Genomic DNA, 16370 nt, shown 5'->3' on the forward strand with positions numbered 1-16370 from the left:
ATATTTAATTTTTTTTGCCTTTCCCTAATACTGTATATTTAAAAGAGTCTTCCTTAATATTTGTGCATAGCCAATTTAGTAAAGACTTTAACTGAAGGAAAAAGCTAGCATTTAATTCAATTTAAATTGCTATGCTTGTGGGAAAACTAGCTTTTAACCATCCAAGACCTTAATCAAAGCTCTAATATCCATGACAGCTTACTCTAATGTTAGAGCAATTAACGAGGGGGAAAATAAACATAAGCGTGAAAACTAGATTGCAAACTAAACAGACAAGCCCTAGCTAATATCACACACGATACCAAAAATATTAACAAATTATTCTTCTTCCCCACCGATATGACAAATGAAAATAATTCAATTTACATTGAATGCAAAGGAATCTTTTTCCAGTTCATTCAATTTTTTTTTCCCCATTCATTCAACAAATGTTTACCAAAAGCCTGGTAGGTGCGAGTCACTGTGCTAGGGTCTGAAAACAGTAGGCAGCCCTGCTCCCTGTCTCATAAAGTTTACAGTCTTGCATGATAACTAAAAGCAGATTTGGGTGTCATTTGCACTGAGGTTCAAGCCCCCGCTCTGCTACATATTAGCAATGTGATCTTAAGCAAATAGTTCAATCTCTCTAAAGTTCCGCATTGTCATCGGAATGGTGGTAACAATAGTACCTACCTCAACCACACATATTAATATAAAGATTAGCTCAGAGAGATTTAAAGCTCTTACATATTAAGCACCCAATAAATATCTGCTATCACTAACAAAATTATATTTCCCTTGAATCCTGCAATTGCTAAGAATGTCCTTTTATAAAGTTTTTACAAACTAGGTAGTCTCAGAGTGAACGGCTTTATGTTAAGCAATATGGAGAGAGGCATGCTGCACAGAGTAAGCACAGACCCTTCCTTCGTCTCTGCATTTCTAGAATACGTTAGCCAAGGTGAAAATGAAAATAATGAAGGCTTTTAGGAGTCATGTGTTCCAAGCTGCTGAGAACAGCGTTAATGCTTGTGAACAGTCACTTAGGAGCATTAAAAAAAAAGAGTGATTCAAGGTTTAATTACTGGAAACTGTCAGAGTAATATTCTACACCATCAGTATATTCTCAAGTTTTCCAGTTAAACAGTCAAGATGAAAGATGACTGCCAACCAGAGAAGAGAAAGAGAAAGTACTTGGGTTAGATGAACTATACTGTTAATTTATTAAGACGGTACCAACAGATTATTTTTTTTAAAACATCTTTATTGGAGTATAATTGCTTTACAATGGTGTGTTAGTTTCTGCTTTATAACAAAGTGAATCAGTTATACATATACATATGTTCCCATATCTCTTCCCTCTTGCATCTCCCTCCCTCCCACCCTCCCTATCCCACCCCTCTAGGTGGTCACAAAGCACCGAGCTGATCTCCCTGTGCTATGCGGCTGCTTCCCACTAGCTATCTATTTTACATTTGTTAGTGTATATATGTCCATGCCACTGTCTCACCCTGTCACATCTTACCCCTCCCCTTCCCCATATCCTCAAGTCCATTCTCTAGTAGGTCTCTATCTTTATTCCCGTCTTGCCACTAGGTTCTGAAGATTATTTTTTAAAAGACAAAAATGCTCGTAAAAAATAGTGTCCTTTTCAAAGGCCATGAGAACTAATTATAGCTACGACATTCTTATTTGGCTTCTAATGAACACTTCTAATTTAAAAATATCTAGTGGAAGGAACTAATTATCAGCTAACAGAGTCTGATCAGAAATGCTTTATATGAGACATTAAAAGATAAAATATGACTGTCCATTATCTGATTATCTTCCTTAATAATCTCAATAGTGTGGGTAATCAATAAAAGTGGTTTCAATATACGTTGCAAGCATATGCTACATATAAATATGCTCAGTAATAATAAAAAATATCCTTAATATTAAAACAGTGAAATCTACTTTACTTTTAACTTCAAAATAATTATAGTTTTGTTTCAGGGGATATTTTTCACGGATAGTGCTCTGAGTATCCTTGCACAAAAAACAAACAGATCACCCTGAGAGTCTGAATCAATTTATTATTCATGAATCAGTCATCTGTCAGACCAACACAAAACCACTGGTAATCATATAATTAAAGAAGGTAGCTGACAGTTCAAAGTTAGGTCATGGAGCTGGAATATTAATTCAGTCGATCAGATTTATTTATCACTGTTATATAAAAAGAGTAGTTTGGGGCTTCCCTAGTGGCGCAGTGGTTGAGAATCTGCCTGCCAATGCCGGGCACATGGGTTCGAGCCCTGGTCTGGGAAGATCCCACATGCCGCAGAGCGGCTGGGCCCGTGAGCCACAGTTGCTGAGCCTGCGCGTCTGGAGCCTGTGCTCCGCAATGGGAGAGGCCGCGGCAGTGAGAGGCCTGCGCACCGCGATGAAGAGTGGCCCCCGCTTGCCACAACTAGAGAAAGCCCTCCCACAGAAACGAAGACCCAACACAGCCAAAAATAAATAAATAAATAAATTTATTAAAAAAAAAGAAAAAAAGAAAAAAAAAGAAATAGCCAGTCTAAATAATCCTATGTATATTAGAAAAAAAAAAAAAAAGAGTAGTTAGTACTAAACCTGAAACCACTTGAAATGATTCAGGCAAAGAAACAAGGTTCTTTCAGCAGAACCTTTGTCAGTCCTAAGGTAAGTCTTTATGTTACTTTGAAATAATTAAAAAGCTCTCATTGTTGATTTTTTATTATGACATTTTGGGAGAATATTTTCATGTATTACTTGAGATCCTTCCCATCTTTGTTATGATTTTAGTTCCCAATTAAATCAGAGACTTCACAGTGTCACTCTAATTTGTCTAATTGTGATTGGATAGCAAGAAAACAAACAAGAATTTCATGTTCTGGCAATATCATGAAAACTCTCTAGCTACAAACAGAAAGGCAAGTAATACACATTTTTCTTTGAAATGAAGGCCCCAAAAATCAATAAATAAGGGAAATCACAGGGTTCCAAAACAAAAAGAGCGCTGAACGCTAGAGGTAAGCATGTAAGCTGACACTATAACTGTTCTGGGTAAAAAGTGTGGTTGTGTGGTAGGACAAAGTCTTGTAGTCTAAGAGGGAGAACCAGGAGCAAAGACTTTGGCTCACTCGATGGAAAACAAGGAGAAAATTAGAACTAAGATCCCCCCCCCCATAAAGCTAGGACCTTCAAAGTTATATATCTTCAATGAAAGGGCAGGGTAGAAAAAAGCCATCCCATAAACACAGTGTTATGAATGACAAGAATCTTGTCTACCTTCACTTGGGCTCTAAATGGGCCCGAAAACTCCTAACCTGGTCCTGTGCTGTGTATGGGTTTGTAGTTTCAAGTGACACCATGTTGGTGGTCTGGGGACACCTTAATCAAGACATTAGCATCAAGGATGTGCCTGGAGTACATAAGAGATGCAAATGCACACTTCTCTCAAACATGCTCCACACAGAACACTTGGGATTTCACAATTAAGCCTGGCTGACAATGAGTTCAGATGCGAGAGTACAAAACATACAAGGAAATAATTCTCAGTGAGTAAAAGTGAGCCAATATAATGTAAACTTCCCCGAGGTTGCCAAATAATAGGATAAAATAATAGAGACCAAAAAAGGAAGTATACTTTAATGGTCTTAAGAAAAGAATAGAAATATAAGAAGCAAAGAGGACAGTATAGCAAAAACATATTAGTAAAAAAAAAAAAAAGCAGATTTTTAAAATTAGTTTTAAGAATTTTTAAAAATACTCATTAAGTTAAAAATACAAGGTATGATTTAAGGACATTTTATAACCAGACAAAGATAAATTTGTGAATTATGAGTCAGATTTGAGGAAATCACCTTAAAATGCAACTAAATGTCTAACAGAATTTCTAAATAAATAGAGAATGGAAAAAGAAAATATCTGAAGAGATAACAACTAAGAACTTTCAAAATTGTTGAATTCTCGGATTCATGAAACCCATGAATTTGAAGCACACAAATATATCCATATTTATATGCATCATAGTAGATCTAGGGAGACATTCAGTAAGTCCTTCAATGGTGGACAGTAATGGCAAATCCTTACTTGATTAATTGCCTGACCCCCCTCCCCACCAATTATGGCCATCATCATGACCATCTCCATTATGAAAGTGTTCCAGCTAGTCAACATATTGATACTACCAGTGTGACTGGCCCTTTCCAGAGAAAGATGACATCAGGCTTGCATGTACCTTTTGCAGGTTGGTCACTCAGCAGTGGCAGTATCCATACTAGGTTTGTTAAAAGGAAGTTTATGTTGATCTTGTGTATAACCTCCATCCCAGCCACTCATTAAAACTGACTGGATGGTAGTAGAGCTGGGCAAATAGATTGATTGACATCCTGTCTACTTGTTTAGAGCCTTCTTTAAAATGGATGTGGTTTGGTGAGCATTCACCTAGGACACAAATATCTTCATACTCTGTGTTCATGAAGAGGACAGGAGTCTATTTCCAGCTAGGCCAGCAAAACATGCTCAGTTTTGTTCTTCCTTTGTCTGTTCATATGGGGCTACAGGTGTGGCTTGTGGGAAAAGTAGCAATGGAGTAGATGCCATGGGAGTCTGAGCCAATTACTCATGAAACTATTTGTATCTTCAAGAATAATGATGAACTTCTACGACACATAGCCTAGATGGCTTGTATAACACCCAGTTCATGGTGAATAATTCAACATGGACTTCCCTGGTGGCGCAGTGGTTAAGAATCCACCTGTCAATGCAGGGGAAATGGGTTCGATCCTTGGTCCCGGAGATCCCACATGCCGCGGAGCAACTAAGCCCGTGCGCCACAACTACTGAAGCCCGCGAGCTCTAGGGCCCGTGTGCCACAACTACTGAGCCCGCGTGCTGCAACTACTGAAGCCCACGTGCCTAGAGCCCATGCTCCACAACAAGAGAAGCCACTGCAATGAGAAGCCCACGCACCACAACGAAGAGTAGCCCCCGCTCGCCACAACTACAGAAAGCCAGCTTGCAGCAACAAAGACCTAACGCAGCCAAAAAAAAAAAAAAAATTCAACATGTATGGTCATGTATTGTCCCATGATTAGCCATGCAGTCTCTCCTAGGATCCAGCAGCAAAGCAGAGCTGTTTATTAAGTTTATTAAGTTAAAAGTAGGCATGTGGAAGAAAAAGAAGAGATCTTATGCTTGCTTCAAAAATCTCAGGTTCTTTTGGACAGTTCATAAAGACTTTACAATGAAACTTGAAGCTCACTTTTACTCCCACTTATTCAGAACATTGTGAAAAGATTTTTTCATTTCTGTCTAAAACTTCCCAAATTCTCTGCTGTACTCCCCCTATACATGGCAACCTCTCTGGGCCTGTATATTTCTAGCTGATGTCATTTCGGTTTTCTAGGTTTCCAGCCTCTCCAGTGTAGAACCAGCAGTGTCTGCAGGGAGCTCATATTCTTCTTTCTCAGTGGTTTAGTTTTAAGAGACCTATCTAGTTAGTGGAAACATAGTAGATAATTAGACCAGTGATTTTTCCTTTATATGATGTTCTCTTTTTTGAATTAGTGTATCGAGACATTGGTGAAAAGACTGGCCCTCAGATAGTATGGTACCATTTCATTCTCAGAGTACAGCAAGGAAGCACATGTTTCTGTTAATATTATATGTGAGGAACTATGCAATGCAAAGCCCAATTGGGTGACCCAACTATTCACAATCAGTTGTTTTTATTTGTACCCCAGCAAGTCAGCTACTGTTCTTTCCTGGGAGAATAATGATTACTTGAAAAGTTAAAAAGCTTCTTATTCCAGAATAGTCATGTTTTATTCATTTCCTCTCCAGCTCTCTTTTGACAGAATTTTTTTTCTTTTCCAACAATAGTAAATATCAAAGCTACATAAGGTAGAAGCTGCAAATAACACAGGTATTACCTGTCTACCATGATCAATTCTAGCTTTAGAGTATACTCACGGGTTAGGTAATGAGCAAGGTCCTTATTCTCAGTGATTTTCTCATGGTTACAGGAAAGTCAATTACAAAGTATAGACATTAGGTATGAATCTAGATCTCCTATCTCCTAGGAAATTTTGACATATGAGAACTCCTTCCTTCTAGGACAAACTGATTAATCTCACAAAAGATTACAGTAAGAGAGAGCCTGTTGTACATATCCTATAAATATAAATAGATAGATAGATAGATAGCTTTCCCTATTTCAAGTGTTAGATAGATAGATAGATATCCCTATTTCAAGTGTTATAAAAAAATAACACTTGGATCTGGTCTTTATATATTTATCGTCTTTTGTTGTTTAAAAAGATAAAGATGGCTTAGTTTAAACATTTATTCTAACCCAAAAGAGCACATAAGAACTATATTTGTCCTTTTAATTCCACCTAGAATTTCTTGCTACTCACTGTCTGGCCCGGCTCACCGACACCAATCGGTCCTGGAGGCCCAGCTCTTCCTTCCTTGCCTCTTTCCTCCTAAGAGGAAGAAATAATTGAATGAAAGTTTGATTTTTTAAATGAAGAATACACATAGCACAAAATACTCTGGAGATTTCAACAAAGATAAATAGCAAAATTGTCAAACTTTTCAAACTCTTAAAGATTAAAAAAAAATCTAGAGGAGGAAAAATGCCTTGAATTTAAGTGAACAAATTACTCCCAAACGTTCCTCATTCCTTCTTGTCTAAATGCAATTTCAGCTTTCAGAAACGATTACGTAGCAATTGACAGGTCAGACTGTGTACGACTCCTTTTGGTTATTGAAATGACCAAGTTAACAATGCCTGTGCTGTTCTCTGCCCCCTTGCCACCATCCGGGGATGTGTCCCCCGCCTCCCTGCCCTGTTCCATTTCACCTCGCCTTTCAGTTCTGTTTCACATTTCTTCTCCTTCAGAACCCTTCTCCAGTAACTCTGCCAGTATAAACTCCACCTTCCCTGGAATCTCAATGTGCTTATTGTCTAAATGCATTCCATGGTGACACCTGATTACATTCAAAGTGCACTGTTTTGTACTGCTCTCTGTTTTAGCCCTGTGTCGAAGTCTTATTTTCCCAATGACATAGAAAAGCCATTTAAAATAAGCACTTCTGCTCTAGTACATCCTGCATGATGTAGAGCACCCAAGGTTGTTGGGTGTTCTAGTCCGTTCTAGTTCCCTACAAACCTCTCCGTCAACATTTACTTATTCAGTGTCATGGTTCTTCTGGTTTCTGCCCCTCTGTGCTTATTTGATGTGAGCAGGTGATAGTTGACATGTTAAGGTGTTTCACTTCCCAGTAACATTTTTGCATGCCAACATTTAAAAACCATGAAAACTCAACAGAACTAGATGTATGTTGGCAAGAGGGTGGGTATTTGGAGACAAGCAAAGTTTTCATTCCAACCAAATCAAAAAATACATAGAGTATTCTTGTGGTAACTGCCCCTGACCAGGGCATTGCAGTGTCCAAGCGTCTAGCCTGTAAGTAACTCATACAGACAGCCTCCTTGCATCCATGAGAGTAACACTGAGCAGAGTTCAAATCACAGCTCCCCCAGCCCTACAGTAAATTCAGTAGTCATCAATGGGCTGAGAGACCAGTATCTTTACCTTAATACCTTGCTGTCCAATACCAGGGGCTCCTGGAAGACCATAAGGACCAGGAGGACCAGGTTCACCCTAGAGGAAGAAACAGTGATGTGTTAGGTCAACTCCATAGTATTTGTTGAGCAGCTCTTAGACGTATAGTGATGCGATAGGGGCTTTGAGGGCATCAACAAAACCTAGCACACAGTCTCCACCCTCAAGTGTTTACCATCCAGTTGGACAGACAACACAGACCCAAGATGGACTTAGCCATGACCCAGTAACTAAGGTTCATGAAAATGTCTCCATTTTAACTTTTGAAATCAGAATAAAAAATAAACATAATAATAGCGTATATAGTAATGAATACAGTCTGGACTACATTTTTCTTTATACCAACTCAGTTGTAAAATATAATTTTAAACATTTTTATGGAGGAAAGTACCTAGAAAGGCAAAAGTTTTTAGGATCCATGAAAGTCGTAACGTGGCCCTCACTCATTTGTTCAATACATCTTTATTAAGTGCTTCTGGCAGACACATTTGTTTTCTACCCAGTGATCATCCTCTCCCTTCTTTCTTCCCTGCTGTTAGAACTTTGACCTGTTCAGGTCAGTGAGCGACTATTCTTCACCCTCAGATGTGTAGGATGAATGATAATCCATCTAAAACAAGGGTAGAATATTTCCCTTTGCCACTGATTAATCTAGGTTAATCCTTTGACTCAGTTCTGATAAATGAGATGTGGGGACCTTACTGGATGCAAAGAGAAACTTTTTCCTCTGCTTCTTTGTTCCTACTTGGAGATGTGATAGCTATCTTGTAACCATGACGCAACAGTCTCTCAGATGAATGCCAACAGCTGAAGAGGATGATGCAGAAAAAATTTAAAAGAGCCTGGCTCCTAGATAACCTCACTGAGCTCCTGATCCAGTCCTAGAGTACCTACCTTCAAACATTCTGTTTACTCAACAAAAAGCGTTCTTGTGATTTAAGCCACTATTAGTCGAGATGTTTGTTACTAGAAACAAGAAGCATTTTCAGTTAATATAGTCTATGATGTGGCAGGCCCATCATAGAATTCAGGCATTATAGAACTGAGACCATGGCACTCAAACTCCTGCATTTCACAGGTGAGGAACCTGAGTCCCAGAGGGGTTACCAGGCCTGCACAAACTCACACCTCAGTATCACCCACAGGGATATGGGTCTTTAGGTCTCTCAAGCTTCTGGTCCTTTGGCATGTTGATAGAGGAAAGGAGAGTGGCTATTGATTACCATTTCTTTTTTTATAATGCTAATTTTTTCTGTTTATCAAAATACTGTATCTTCACTGTAGAAAATTTGCCATATATTGAAAAGCATACAAAGAAAATTTTATATTATCTAACAACTATTAATTTTTGGTGTGTTTCCTTCGGTTTTTTTTACTGTTATTTTTTTAGAATTCTATTGAAGTATAGTTGATTGACAATGTTGTGTTAATTTCTGCTGTACCGCAAAGTGACTCAGTTACACATATATATATTTTTTTCATTATGGTTTATCACAGGATAATACATAGTGAATATAGTTCCATGTACTATACAGTAGGACTTTCTTGTTTATCCATTCTGTATATAATAGTTTATAATAGTTTGCATCCGCTAATCCCAAACTCCCAATCCATCCCTCCGCCACCCCCCTCCCCCTTGGCAACCACAGGTCTGTTCTGTGTGTCTGTGAGTCTGTATCTGTTTCATAGATATGTTCATTTGTGTCATGTTTTAGATTCCACATATAAGTGGTATCATATGGTATTTGTCTTTCTCTTTACATACATGCATGTACCTCTAATTTATGTTAAGAAAGATTTCAAAATATGCTTGTGTTGGAGTTAATGAATACTTGCTATTTAAAATTTCACTAAACTTACAGATTTTTCTCTTCTCTTCATCCTTTTATAAACCAACAGTAAAATGGGACAGGAAGTGGAGACAAACCTTCTCCCAGGTTGAGGGGAACAAAGGAATTTTCACTAAGCTAAAGCCTCAATTCTCCCCAGAGGCTTGTGATTTTGGAGGGGACTCTTAGTAATTAGAGCAATGTTCTATTGATATGGTAGAGGCATTACTTGAAAGAAGTCTGTTGACTTTAGCCAAATGCAAAGGGGAACAGAAGAGAAAGGAGAAGGGTCATAGTTAAATCGGCTCCCCAAAAGATATGTCGAGGCTCAAGATGAATCAAACAAAGAAAACCTGTCTCAAAATCAGTTGATTGTAAGAGTTCATGATGCTTTGGCGTTTCAGTGGATTGAATTGTAAAGTATCTTCTGTTTATCCTTTTGAGTACAAGTCAATCTGGCAGATAAATCAACCTGAACTTTTCCCTTTAAAATTCAAGGTTCTAGTTTTCCTTTAATATAGGTTAAATTTTCTGGAGCAGCCAAGTAATTGCCATTCTTATCTTTTACATGTTCTTGGCCATGGAATTTCTCTCTGTATAATATCAGACAAATATTCTCTCTTTGGGGAGAATATAAAATTTCTCCCCAAATTTGAAGTTGTTTTCTTAATCTCAAGTTTAAGTGCCAGAGAATATTCAGTTTCCTAAAGATTCCAAATTTTAACTTCAAAGAATCTTTCCTTATAACTTCTTGTGCTCTCCATTCAAGCTGGAATCTCCTTGTCTGCTACACGGCATAAGGGTGAATGTTTCCACCACTTAGCAAAGGAACACCAAGTACTTGCTATGTGGATGGTAATAAATACAGAGAAGTTTAAAACAAAGGCCCTAAACTCAAAGGGCTAGTTTGAGAGGTAAAACACACCATTAAAATAATGATAATGATAATAATAATAATGATGGTATAAGGCTCTAAGTTCCCTATTCTCTTCATTCCCTGCCCTTTGGTATGTAGTTTGGTTCTGTAATGGATCAGAAGGCTTTTCAACATATTATGTATTTGGAGGAGAATTTGAGTGTTTTATAGTGGAAGCTCTGCCCTACTATGTACTTGTCCCTATGTTTGATCTAAAACAAACAAGAGCACAGGTTGGTGAGAAAGTGTCCCAACTCTGGACAAGGCACTGGTTCTGCTGTTAACTTGAAATGAGGGAGCCAGGAGAGCCAAGAGGATAAGGAACTATATTACCCTTGAGCACATGAGCTCCCTTTAGCCTTGGACCCTACCAGCAGCAACTGAGAGACTTCTTAATATTGCTTTTCCAGGGGAATTACAGGGATCTGAGGTTATAGAGAGGCCACTTTCCCTTACCTGAACACAGCCCCATAGCAACATATCTTCACACTACCTGCTTAAGTTTATTTCCCGAGAGGCTTGCATCTCAACCTAGGACCCGCAGAACAGTATTGGTCCACAATTAATGTCTATCCCTGTCACACTTCCCCTTTCCCTTTCCTACAGAGATTCCTGAGATGGGAAAGAAAGTGGTTCTGATTATAAAATACCATAGCTGGATAAGACAGAACAGGAAGAAAAGAGGCAGCACTCTACTCCAAATGATTTTTCTGGAATTCACCAAGGGAACATAGCCTTGAAAGACTCCAGGGTTGATTCCTTTTTTGCTATTATTCCTGCCCTAATCCTCACCAACAAACACACCCACAGATTGAATACCCTCAGTACTACTTATTATTTCTCTACTCCACTTTCTTTAAACATCAGGGGGATACACAAAGAGGACTGGGTTAAAGTCGATAGCCCCAGAGAAGTCTGTGTCTCATGACCTTTGGATGAGTGTGAATGAAAGTGAACATGAGTGTAAGCATTTGAGGGGCATCGAGGAGGTTAGGTAAACCACTTTGATCCTTCTCAGAAATTAAAGATGCCTATGCTATGGACCTCAAGATGGAAGAAAGCCAATGTTTAATAAAACCTACTGTTTTCAAGCACTGCCCTGACACTTCATATAGATTATTGCATTTAATCTTTTAACAATCTTAGGAAATTGGTGTTTTTTCCTATTTTATGATGTAGGAATATAATCTCCATTTTTAAATTCATTTTTCAGTATACATGGTATCACAGGGAAAAAAAACATGGCTTTTTGATTCAGTCAGTGTAGTTGAATTCTGGTTCTATAATTTACTAACAGTTTGAGCTTTTGCAAGATCCCCATATGCAAAATGAGGATCATTATATCTACCTTGCAGCATTGTTGAGAGGATTTGAAATATTGCCTTAAAACATCTAAGTCATAACCAGTCACATGGTAGCTGTATAATATGTGTAGAGCAATTGTTATTCACCAGACTTTCATTGAGCACCAACCTGGAACCCAGTACGCCCTAACATAATTATAGACATAAATCAGGTTGCACCTGCACTTTGCACACACTTACAATCTGGCTGGAGAGGGAAACGAATATAAAACAAAATATAAGCATGTGAATTAGCTATAAAAAAGGTATTAACAGAGCATGTAAGACTCTGAGGCAGAAATGTTTAATTCTACCTTAAGGAATTGGGAAAGTTTTATATAGTAGTGGAGATATTTGCTCTGAACAAAAATGTATGAATCATATTTAATCTAGTAGGAAAGAAGGGGGACGAAAGTTCTGGAAAAGAAGAGAGTATGAGGCATAAAATGATGTGAAATGTTCTGGGGACAGTAAGCAGCTCTGTGGGGCAAGCAGACAGGAATGAGGTGACAGCAGGATCAGTGTCTGGGGCTGCACTGTGCACTGGAAATATACAGTGAGCCACATTTGTCGTTTTAGATTTTCTAGTAGCCACACTAAGGAAGTAATAACAGATTTTACTTAACCCAATGTATCCCAAATATTATCATTTCAACGTATAAGCAATATAAAACTCTTATTAATGATTTTATTTTTCATTATTTTTAATGTTATGCCTTTGAAATCCTACGTGTATTTAACACTTATAGCACATTTCAATTCCAACTAGCCACATTTCAAGTGCTCAATAGCCACGTATGGCTACTCTATTGGACAGTGCAGCTTTAGAGTGATTAAAGAGGCTGGAGGCTCGGGTCAGAACCATGGAGAGTACCGACATTTAAGTTGGGTGGGAGTGAAAGAACACAGAGATGTCTTGTGGGGATTTGGGGAAGACAGTGGCCCAGAAAAAAAAAAGGGGGGCAGGGAGAGCTGACAAAGGCAGTATAAAAGAAGTCAAGAAAAAGAGAATTTCAAAAGTAACTCATCCTTTCCAAAGACAAAGTCATATTCTTTCACTCACAGACCTGATCATCTTCCAGCATTCTCTATTTCAGGGAAGAGCATCAAGATCCCTCCACATGTCAAGCCAGAACTTAAGAGTCATTCTTAACGTATCTCACTCCCTTATCCATCATATGCAATGCATCACCAACACCTAACAATATGCTCCTAAATCTCAAATCCATCCACCTCTGTGTCCTCTACCATGCCTCTACAGCCTACCCCAAATCAATATCATCTCTTGCTCAGACTACAGCAAAGTCCTTAATACTCTACATGCATCCATTCTAGCACATTCTAATTTATTCCCCCACCTGTCCATTGCTGCCAGAGCAATCTTCTAATTTTAATCTGAGTAAAACCCTTCAAGTCCTTTCCCTTTGCTCTTAGGGTAAAGACAGAGCTCCTTCCAAGGCTCGTGAGCCCCTGCATGGTGTGGTCCTGTGGCCTTTTCAAAGCTATTTGTTATTAGTTGCCTCTTCTCTAGCCACCCTAGCACCATTGGCCTTTGTTCAGTTCCTTGTACTTGCCATGTTCCCTCCTGCAACAGGGTCTTTGCATGTGCTGTTGTCTCTATCTGGGATGTGGCTACCTCTCTCTTTTCCTAGTTAATCCTTATTCATCCCTCAGATCTTATTTTAAACAACATGGCTTCAGGGAAGTCCTCTCTGGTCAGGTAAAATCCCTATTCTAGAGGCACTGATAACATCATTTTCCTCTTTTTCTGAGCATTCATTACAGTTGCAACTTTGCATTTCTGCACGTGTTAATATGTCTCCCCATAGACTGTGGGAGGATGTCATGTGATTTTGCTCAGCTCTCCATTCTCAGTGTTTAGCTAATTGATATTATCTACTCAACCATCCAGGCCTCAAACATTTACTGAACAGTGACTAAGGAGCAGATATCGTGCCAGCTGCTAGAGGTGAACAAAACAGGAAACCTGGTCTAGGTGGGGGGAACTGGGGGTTTGGAATTGCTCCTCTGGCATTCCCATTCCCACTGGTTTATGTACGTTTTTAACTAAGAGCGACTGTGCATACATTACATAGTGATATAAAGTACTTACCACACAGTTTTTGCTACAGACTTACCCAGATACAATTAATCATTTTTGTTTTTCAGTTGAAGGCCAATACATGGCCTAAGGTTACCCTGTATGGAAAGTTCAGTTAGAGAAACCCAACACTTCTTATTCCTGGCACTGGCTCTAACCAAAGTCAACATCTTTCCTTTCCCTAAAATAATAAATAATGAATGGTTGTCCAAGACTCTGAATTTTTTGAGGACAGAACTTTACCTTTTCTTGAATAATACAATTATAAATAATTTAGTCATACTTTGGGCTCTTAACATTAGATAGATGTTTTAGCAACTTCTTTTTATCGTTTCCCAGATATGTATAGCACCAACTGTAATACTTTAAGTCTTGTGACAAATATTCTCATACTTTCCCAGTGGAAGAAAATGATGAATGAGCATTTTGTAGGTGCAAAATGGTTCAAGTATGGACAAAATACATTCTTAGCTGAAACTCAATGAAGTGATTACTGTATACAAAGGCTTGGGAGAAAAGTCAAGAAAAGCTCTTCTTTTTTGGAAAGAAGGAAAAGCGGGGGTGGGGGGTGGAGTCATGAAACTAACATTTATCAAATTCTTGTTAAATCAAGCTCTATTTTTAGTTCCTAATTTCTCTTATTTCCGAGGAGTGTTATGTAATAAGAGGCATATTTTTAGAAAACATATCAGGCTAGCTTTGTTCTACATTAATGAAAAGAGGGTTGTCAAACTACTTAACTGCTTAATTGTTGCCGATACATATGGCACTTACCATGTAACAGGTGCTATTCTAAGTGCTTTTCATGTATTAACTCCTGTAATCCTCAGAACAGCTCTGTTTTTAACCCATTACATTAATGAGAAAACTGAGGTATGGGGAGGAAAAGTGAGTTTCCCAAATCACAGAACTAATACAGTGTAGGGCTGGGTTTGAACCCCAGCAGTCTGGCTTTAGAGCCAGTGCTCTAACCACCATGCAAAACTGCCTCCTGGGACTTTTCCGTTCTTAAAGTATTTCAAAAATCATTTGATTGCAGACTAAATTTGTATCTTTGTTACAGGATGCAAAACACAAAAATCAGATAGTTACAATCTACCCATAGTTGAAGAATCATCATATGAAGACAAAGAATCTCTAAAATAAAAATAAGCCACATGAAAGTATATACAATTACAAGCCAACTTACATGCCCTCTCAGGCACATAAAGTCTACCTAGATCAATGTTGTCACTGAATTAGTGGTAAAGTTAACATAAATAATAATTGGCAATACTGTAATCACACAATGTAACTCTACATATAAAGCAGTTATTAAGCAACTGCACTGTTGGAACCATCATTATTTAAAATCTCCAATTGCAATCTTTTTTAATAACATCTACTTGGGTAAGAGAAAAGATCACTGTTCACACACTCTACCTACTTATGCTTTTCAAAGAAGAAAAAACACCATAATAACAAAGAATTGGTGGAGAATGTGATGAAAATTGTAGTGTTGTACCAGATTTTAGTAACTCAACTCCTTTTCTTGATTGCTATTAGGTTAAAGCGAATGAAATTGACAATATACAGCTAGGTTTGACTTACAAAAAGGATGATTCATATGTTTCAATCTAATAGGAAAGTCATATTTCATTATATATAATAAAACCTAAGGAATTGTGTGTCATTTTCCTTAAAAGGAAGGACTGTTCCACAGCCCATCAGGCGAGCTTTTAAGAATCTAGGCTCTGGTGGACACTCTTAGGACTCCTCTAGCACAAAATGAGTGGCTGGAAACTATTCAGGGTGAACCCTCTCCGTAAATCCGAGAAGAAGGACACCAATTTACGAGAGAAGAGAGGTTCATAACAGCGTGATATGTTTCCTAAAAACCTACTCTTGGAGACTGGGGGCAGAGGAAAGTGAGGAGAGTTATTGTTGAAAGAGTACATAGTTTACGTTAGAATGATGGAAAAGTTTTGAGCACAGATAGTGATGACGGATACACAATATTGTGAGTGTATTTAATACCACTGAATTGTATGCTTATAAATGCTTAAAATGATAAATATTATGTATAGTTTACCACAATTTAAAAAAAAACTTCCTCTTGGAATAAACTTAATTTTCCCTGCTGCACTGTTGCTGCTGCAACTTACTTGAATTAATTAAGAGCACTGATATAAGTATTAAAAAAAAAATTCTGACAACGCCCTGAAGACATTGCAGTAACTCATTGTGTTCCACATTAGGGCCCCACTTGACCGGGCCTGTGGGTTAGACTCAGCACCTTTGTGGGAAATATTGGCAGCATTTTGTGTGCCTTGATCCATCGGAGTTTTCGTCTTGGCAGGCTCTGCACACGCATGCGCACATACACGCGCACGCAGGGTGTACCCCATCTGCTGAGGACCATATGTGTCAGAGATTTGGGGAGGAAAATCATCTGTCTTGAAGCCAATGGCTGACACGCCACATGTTCTGGCAGCCACTTCAAGTTGTCACTATTAGTTGTCTCACGTCAAATGAGTTAATAAGCTCATTTAGAATCCTGGTGGGCAGATAGGCATGTAG

At 38.4% G+C, this 16370-nt stretch overlaps 2 protein-coding genes across 3 annotated transcripts in view; one reads left to right on the top strand and one right to left on the bottom strand.

The window, feature by feature from the left end:
- The window catches only part of MIOS (meiosis regulator for oocyte development), a 237064-nt gene that overhangs the window by 125533 nt on the left and 95161 nt on the right, over positions 1-16370 (top strand). The window lies entirely within an intron of this gene.
- Positions 1-16370, bottom strand: part of COL28A1 (collagen type XXVIII alpha 1 chain) — a 151406-nt gene that overhangs the window by 102351 nt on the left and 32685 nt on the right. The window contains 2 exon segments of the mRNA XM_028164369.2: positions 6408-6476; positions 7593-7661. Of these exon segments, the coding sequence (XP_028020170.2) occupies positions 6408-6476; positions 7593-7661 (138 nt within the window).

Source organism: Balaenoptera acutorostrata, chromosome 7, assembly GCF_949987535.1.
Source record: "Balaenoptera acutorostrata chromosome 7, mBalAcu1.1, whole genome shotgun sequence".
Classification (NCBI taxonomy): domain Eukaryota; kingdom Metazoa; phylum Chordata; class Mammalia; order Artiodactyla; family Balaenopteridae; genus Balaenoptera; species Balaenoptera acutorostrata.